Source organism: Nematolebias whitei, chromosome 7 (genome assembly GCF_014905685.2).
Source record: "Nematolebias whitei isolate Nwh7 chromosome 7, NemWhi1, whole genome shotgun sequence".
In the NCBI taxonomy this organism is placed as follows: Eukaryota; Metazoa; Chordata; class Actinopteri; order Cyprinodontiformes; family Rivulidae; genus Nematolebias; species Nematolebias whitei.
In genome coordinates, this window is record NC_056504.1 from 12,261,768 (window position 1) to 12,269,988 (window position 8,221).

General features: G+C 43.2%; 1 protein-coding gene and 2 non-coding genes across 3 annotated transcripts in view; all 3 read left to right on the forward strand.

Moving 5' to 3' along the window:
* The window catches only part of LOC119412145 (netrin-4-like), an 11,056-nt gene extending 5,250 nt beyond the window's left edge, over nucleotides 1-5,806 (forward strand). The window contains exon 5 of the mRNA XM_037679121.1: nucleotides 5,697-5,806. Within this exon, the coding sequence (XP_037535049.1) occupies nucleotides 5,697-5,806 (110 nt within the window). The remainder of the gene's footprint in view (nucleotides 1-5,696) is intronic.
* On the forward strand, nucleotides 280-352 carry trnaf-gaa. Its single transcript has one exon. It is a non-coding gene; the product is annotated as a tRNA-Phe (tRNA).
* On the forward strand, nucleotides 3,952-4,024 carry trnaf-gaa. Its single transcript has one exon. It is a non-coding gene; the product is annotated as a tRNA-Phe (tRNA).
* Nucleotides 5,807-8,221: the final 2,415 nt, after the last annotated feature.

The window sequence follows — 8,221 nt, forward strand, 5'->3', positions numbered from 1 at the left end:
ATTTCTCCTTTAGTTCATATTAATTAGTAAAATAAAAGGTTTGAACTGTGTCTTGTTGGATGATACTGTTTTAAAATGTTTCATTCAGACGAACTTTTTCTGAAACGTCAGCTTCAATCCAGCAGATGGTTGTTTGTCCCGAGCCTGGTTCTGTTGGAGGTTTCTTCCTGTTAGGAGAGAGCTTTTCCTTTCCACTGTTGCCTTTAATACAACTAGAGGGCAGCAGAATCTAAACCATGGCACAAAAACTATGTCATGTGACACAATGACGTTTCATGCGCCGAAATAGCTCAGTTGGGAGAGCGTTAGACTGAAGATCTAAAGGTCCCTGGTTCGATCCCGGGTTTCGGCAGTGTACAACATGCTTTTCTTATGTTGTGTGACTAGCTTCCATAAAAAAATGACAATTTAAAATACAAAAAGTTATAAACACTAAATTCAATTCAGTTTAGAGGCAGAGAGATGAGGGGGTCAGGGGACATTAAAAACTACAGCATACACAAAATATCAGCTCTGACTAAACCAAACCTGTTGCTCCACCAAGACAGAGGCTGTGGACAGGTTGTCCTTTATGTCTTCCAGTTTGATGGATGTACCCCTCTGCACCACAGTTTGAAGCGTCCTGCTCACCACCAAGCTTTCTTTCCCAGTCCCAAAGAGCTCTACAGTGACTGGTCTAAATGACTACCGGCCAGTAGCCCTCACCCCAATAGTTGCTAAATGCTTCATAAAACTGGTCATGACCCACATCAAAACAAACATCGAGGACCGTCACCAGTACTCATACCTTGAGAATCAATCAACAGAAGATGACATCTCCTCTGTGGTCCACATTGCTCTCACCAACCTGGAGCAGAAGGACTCTTACATCCGTATGCTCTTTGTGGATTTCACATCCGCCTTCAACACCATGAACCCCCAAACCCTGATGGACAAACTATTCACACTTGGACTAAGCCCCTCCATTTGCAACTGGGTACTAGACTTCTTAACAAACAGACCACAGTCTGTGAGGATCCACAACTTCTCCTCCTCCACCATAACCCTCACTGGCTCCCCTCAGGGATGTGTGTTAAGCCTTCTCCTGTTCACTCTGCTCACGTATGACTGCGTACTGACCCATCCTGGCTGTCATATTGTAAAGTTTGCAGACGATACAGCGGTGGTTGGATGCATCACAAACAATGATGAGTCCACCTACAGGCAGGAGGTGGAACACCTGGAGAGCTAGTGCAGGAAGAACAACCTTCACATCAATGTGAAGAAGGCAAAGGAGATGATTGTGGACTTCAGGCAGAACAAACTCACCTACGCCCCCGAACATAGGAGGATCTGTGGTGGAAGTGATCTCCATCTACAAGTACTTGGGTGTGGACCTGAACAACAACCTCATCTGGGGCACCAACACCACCAGCCTGATAAAGAAAGCTCATCAGAGACTCTACTTCATCAGACAGCTGAGGCGAGCTGGTCTGGGAAGTTCAGTCCTCACCTCCTTCTACAGGTGTGCAGTGGAGAACATCTTGTGCTCCAGCATCAACGTGTGACATGGAGGCTGCACAGCTGCAGAAAGAAAAGCTTTGCAGAGAGTGGTGAAGGCTGCACAGAAGACTGTTGGAGTCAGCCTCCCCACCATCACAGACATCTACACCTCCAGATGCAGGAAGAGAGCCACCTGCATCATGAAGGACCCCACTCACCCAGCACACACACTTTTTGCCCCACTCCCCTCAGGAAGGAGGTTGAGGAGCATTAAGTGTAGAACCACTAGACTGAGGAACAGCTTCTACCCTGAGGCTGTTAGACTCATGAATATCTAACCAGAATAATCACTGTGAAAAAATCACATCATGTTGCTGCTGATCTGTTTCATGTTGCTGCTGATCTTTTTCATGTTGCTGCTGATCTTTTCAATGTTGCTGTGTTCATTCGTGCTCATCTGCTCACACAGACTCGTGTTTGTGCTTCTGTTCAGTGTATTGTTTTTATGCTATTAGTGCTTAGCATATTTTTACTTAATGTTTTCATTAGTTCATGTCTTAGATCTCATTACTGTTTTTCTTTTACATTTTATTGTTGGGTGTATCTGGGACCCTGTTTACAAAATTTCATTCCACCACATGTACCACATTTGGTACGAGTGACAAATAAAGAAACTCTGACTCTTTCTTCCCAGCTTGTCATGATATATTTTTTGCCTAAAGGTTACATCCCCAACACAGAGCAGAATAAAAAATAACACTGGCGTCTATTGTTGTGAATAAATATTTTTCGTCACAGATGTTACAGAACCTCAGCCTAAACAGGAGGAAGAGGCCGTTTGCCATGAGTCTTGATTAAACAACATATTTAAGGCTGAGCTGAAGCACCCTTCATTACTGGTGATAGTTACATGGTGATAGTTACATGGTGATAGTTACATGGTGATAGTTACATGGTGATAGTTACATGGTGATAGTTACATGGTGATAGTTAGCATATAACCTTTTTGTGTCACAGCTGAGGTTGGTTGTAGAACCCAGAATGCAGGCAGAACTGCAGAGATTGCAAATATAAACTAATTTGTTAAAAAAGAAGGAGCTAATGAGGTCGTCAAAAACTACTTAGAAGAAGAAAACGGAAAATTGAATACAAAGCACGAGGGGTACTGCGATGACCTTAAATGTACAATGCAGAACTAAGAGACAAAGTGAGGAACACAGAATATACAAAAGCACTAATGAACCTAAATCACACATGGAGAAGAGACAACAGAGAACAGGTGAGAGTGGGCGGGGCTGGACCCACACAGAGGAAAACACCTGGGAGAACTGAGAACAGAACAAACCAGGAATCAGGATTCAGACTTCACTTCAGTGTTTATTTAAAACATAGTTTCTATTAATACAATGTGTGTATTTTGTTATTTATCCTTAGATTGTTTGATAAAGCAGTAAAAGGAAGTAAGATATTTTTGTTCTTTACATAAAACCATTTACCAAGGGGACCTTATAAGTTTGAATAAGAAATTAGAGGAAGAATTAAAATGATAAGTTAGTCAACATTAAGCAACATCAACTCTTTGTCTGCAGAATAATGATTTTGGTATTTTGCCACTTCATAATAAAAGTTTATTGAGCTGGCCTTTACAATTTTAAAATAATAAATATGTGTCTAACACAAAAAGACAACAAGCAAAAAAAAAATTCATGATAGAAGACAAACCTAATTTTTTGGTCAATTTTACTTACATGAAGATGCAATTTGATAACACTCCACCCTCCATTAAATGTAATGTTTCATCTAATGTTATTAAATAAACATGAAATGATTAATTCAGTTTATGTCAAAATTTCCCAAACCTACATTTTTTTTAGTAAGGACATCCATCCATTATCTTAACCTGCTTCTTCCTCTTTGGGTCACAGGGGTCACTGGTGCCATATCAAACAGTCACTGCGCGTCACCCTGGACAGGTCTGCAGTCCATCACAGGGACACATAGAGACAAACAACCCTTCACTCTCTCACTCACACCTAGGGACAATTTTACCAATGAGCATGTTTTTGGTCTGTGGGAGGAAACTGGAGTATCTGCAGAAAGCACACATGTGCCTGGAGATAACATGCAAACTCCACCCAGAGGGACCGCTGGACTGGGATTTGAGCCGAGGCAGCCTGCTCGCTGAAGGGCAGCTGCTCTACCAGTTGTGCCACCATGCTACCCCACAAAAAACACATTTTTCTTAAGATCTCAGTTCTGCCTTTGTTTGATTTAACATGTGTGGTACAGAAGTTTTACCTGTGGCTGTGGGCAGTCTGACTCCAGTCATTCATCTGACACAGGTTTCTTCCTGTTAGGAGAGTTTTTCCTTTCCACTGTTGCCTTTAATACCACTAGAGAGCAGCAGAATCTAAACCATGGCACAAAAACTATGTCATGTGACACAATGACGTCAATGTGCAGTCATGTGCCGAAATAGCTCAGTTGGGAGAGCGTTAGACTGAAGATCTAAAGGTCCCTGGTTCGATCCCGGATTTCGGCAGTGTAATGAGACAACATGCTTTTCTTATGTTGTGTGAATTGCTTCAATAAAATAATGACAATTTAAATAAAATACAAAAAGTTATAAACACTAAATTCAATTCAGTTTAGAGGCAGAGAGATGAGGGGGTCAGGGGACATTAAAAACTACAGCATACACAAAATATCAGCTCTGACTAAACCAAACCTGTTGCTCCACCAAGACAGAGGCTGTGGACAGGTTGTCCTTTATGTCTTCCAGTTTGATGGATGTACCCCTCTGCACCACAGTTTGAAGCGTCCTGCTCACCACCAAGCTTTTTTTTATCAGTCCCCAAGAGCTCTACAGTGACGGGTCTGAATGATTACTGGCCAGTAGACCTCACCCCGATAGGCACTAAATGCTTCAAGAAATTGGTCATGACCCACATCAAAACAAACATCGAGGACCGTCACCAGTACTCATACTGCGAGAATTGATCAACACAAGATGCCATCTCCTCTGTGGTCCACGCTGCTCTCACCAACCTGGAGCAGAAAGTCTCTTACGTCTGTTTGTGGACTTTACGTCTGTCTTCAACACCATGATCCTCCAAACCCTGATGGACAAACTATTCACACTAGGACTAAGCCCCTCCGTTTGCAACTGGGTACTAGACTTCTTAACAAACAGACCACAGTCAGTGAGGATCCACAACTTTTCCTCCTCCACCATAACCCTCAGCACTGGCTCTCCTCAGGGATGTGTGCTGAGCCCTCTCCTATTCACTCTGCTCACATGTGACTGTGCAGCTACTCATCCAGGCTGTCAAATTGTAAAGTTTGCTGATGATACAGCGGTGGTGGGATGCATCACAAACAACGATGAGTCCAGCTACAGGCAGGAGGTGGAACACCTGGAGAGCTGGTGCAAAGAGAATAACTTTCACATCAATGTGAAGAAGCCGAAGGAGATGATCGTGGACTTGAGAAGGAACAAACACACCTACCCCCCCGAACATAGGAGAGTTTGCAGTGGAAGTGGTCTCCAGCTAAAAGTACTTGGGTGTGCACCTGAATGACAGCCTCAGCTGGAGCAACAACACTACCAGCCTGATCAAGAAAGCTCATCAGAGACTCTACTTCATCAGACAGCTGAGATGAGCTGGTCTGGGAAGCTCAGTCCTCACTCCTCACCTCCTTCTAAACTGTAGCCTTTAATACCGCTAGAGGACAACAGAGCCTCAACCACAACTAGAAAACTAAATCACTGACACAGAATAAGTTCATGTGAAATCACATGCCGAAATAGCTCAGTTAGGAGAGCGTTAAGACCTATCGATCCTGGGTTTCAGCAGAGCAGTATGTATATGTGATTTATTATGTTGAGTTTATTGCATCAATAAATCCAATTAATCAATAAAAGTATGAAAATACAAAAAGTTATAAACAATTCAATTCAGTCTAGAGGCAGAGAGATGAGGGGTTCAGAGCTGTTAAAAACTACAGCGCACACAATATATCACCTCTGTCAAAACCAGTTTGATGGATGTACCCCTCTGCACCACAGTTTGAAGCCTCCTGCTCACCACCAGGCTGGCTTTCTTACCAGCTTTTCCAGTCATGACATATTTTTGTCTAAAGGTTACAACCCCAACACCTAGCAGAATAAAAAATAACACTGGCCTCTTTGTTGTGAATGTGTTTTTCATCAGACGTTACAGAACCTCAGCCTACACAGGAGGAAGAGGCAGTTCTGACCCGTCTGGCACCAGTCTCTGTGGTCCAGATCGTGTCCGCTCCTAACACCTGCTGCAAAAGCTGAATCATCAGTGTTTGTGCAGGTGGCAGGGTTTTCAACAGCATTTGTAATCACTGAAATCTAATCCTCGAAGTACTGATTTAACAAGCAAACCTCGAAAGCTGGACAGTAAAACCACGACTGAGGGCTGCAGGAACAGAAACACAAGCCGACAGGCAGTTTTTACTTTGACCAGAAGTTAAGTAACAAAATGTTACATATCAGGAGAGACTGGTGCCAGCAGAGCCTCGGAGAGACCACTGAATGTTCCAGGGCCTCGGCGGTTCTGGCTGTGCCTCAGCTTTTCTCATATGAGCATGCCAAGCTAAGGTGTGTATGTGTGGCGACAAGAGGGCCTCGATCCAGAAGAACAGGTCTGGGACGTGGCACACCAAACAGGTCAGGGACTTGCGTCATTCCTATTGAAATCTGAATGAAAGGCCAGCTGCCTCTCTGTGGTGATGCTGATCAGCAGAGCGCTGATAATGAACAGACGGACCGGGCTGCAGAAGACTCAGGGGAGCGACAGGAGGTTCAGGAAACAGAGCCAAGGTTCCCAGTGTTCCCCTGGTGTCTGTGTGAATTTTCTATATAAAACAAACTAACAGAAGAAGAAGATGACTAAAGTGCACTGAGGTTTATCAGTTAACAGATAAATTGGTCAGAAATTATATTTGAGTTTAAACATAAATAAAAAAATATCAATTTATTTTTGGTTTTCTGATGAGTCAGAAAATAAAAATAAAGGGAGGACATTTTAATTCACGTTTAGCCTCAGCAGTGCAGTGGTGGACGAGAAAGACAAATGCTGAGTTGAGCAGAGTTCCTTTTGGGGTTTTTCACATTAGATGGTTTCATTTGTTGCTGAGTAATCCTGTGCAGGGGATTACATAAAATTTCCTCCTCTCTTCTTTTTTCTTTGGCTTGCACCGTGTTGTCCGGTTTCCTGGTGACTTTGTTCTTTTTGTTCTTGGAGAGCTTCAGAGAACTTACAAAGATGTCCACCAGTCCTCTGCACCAGCTCCTTTTGTTGGCTGAAGGGATCCTGCAGGCGGTCCAGACAGATGCACAAGCCCACAAAGAGGATGGCTTATTTTTGCTGAAATTAGCCAAAACTCTATTCTGTGCTGTAGTTTCACTTCCAAGTAGCTTGTGCAGACTTCCTGGTTAACTTGGCAGGACTTGCAGGCTTGCATAAGTGGAGCAGCAGGGACTCCTGCATAGAGATCAGAAGTGAGGATTAGGCCTGTCCTGTTTGTAAACCAGGTTGAGCTTCAGCAGGTCAGGCCATGACATCAAGTTCAAAAATACCTTTGACAGAGAGGGACGACGAACCATGTCGTGAGTTGTTTACAGCTGCAATGACAAAGAATGTGAGTTAGATCAAATTAAACCTTATTTATAAAGTGCTTTTTGTGCACAAACCAATTAAATGTGTTTTCCACGAAGAACTTAAAACAGAAGAAAACATCATTTCCACATTTACAGGCATATACTGCACATACAAACATATTCACATGCAAAACAGCACATAAGTGTGATACGAATACAAGCCACTGTGTGTTCAAGAGGCCAGTTTTAGCTATAAATGCATTCATCCATCCATTATATTTACTCGCTTCTTCCTTTTTGGGTCATGGGGGTCACTGGTGCCCATATCCAGCAGTCACTGTGTGAGAGGTGGAGGACACCGTCTCCAGTCCATCACAGGGAGACAAACGAGACAAACAACCATTCACTCTCTCACTCTCACCTATAGAGACAATTTAGATTTACCGATCAGTCTAACATGCATGTTTCTGATCTGTGGGAGGAAACTGGAATACCTGGAGAAAAGTCACGCATGCATGGAGAGAACATACAAACTCCACCCAGAAAGGACCCCGGACCAGGATTTGGACCAGGGTAACCTGCTTGCTGAGATGCAGCAGCTTTACCAGTTGCACCACTGTGCTGCCCACTATAAATACATGATGAATTAATTTTAAGTCAGGTCTTTATACAGACTCTTTAACTCTAGAATAGTTTTGTAAAACATCAATTAATTTTTTTCTGTGATTTTAAGATTTAGATCACTGTCTAATGTTACATCGAGGTGTCAGGCTTCATTTCTGGATTCTATAGATACAGATCTGAGATGGGCTGGTTTCTGTTTCTGAGTCCATGCACCAAAAAGGAATATTTCTTTTTTTTTTTGGCTGTAATGTGTGAAATCATTTTGTTCTTCTTCCGGCTGCTCCCTCCTTCAAGGGTCACCACAGTGAATTAACTCCAGCGAAGACTTGGCAATTGATTTTACTCTGGATGTCCTTCCTGACACAACCACAGACCACTGAGCTACCACAGCCCTCTGTGTGGAGCAGAGAGCTGCCATGTAAGGCGCCCAGTTGAGCGGATGGTGTGGGTTACGGGCCTTGCTCAATGGTCCAGAGTGGGACA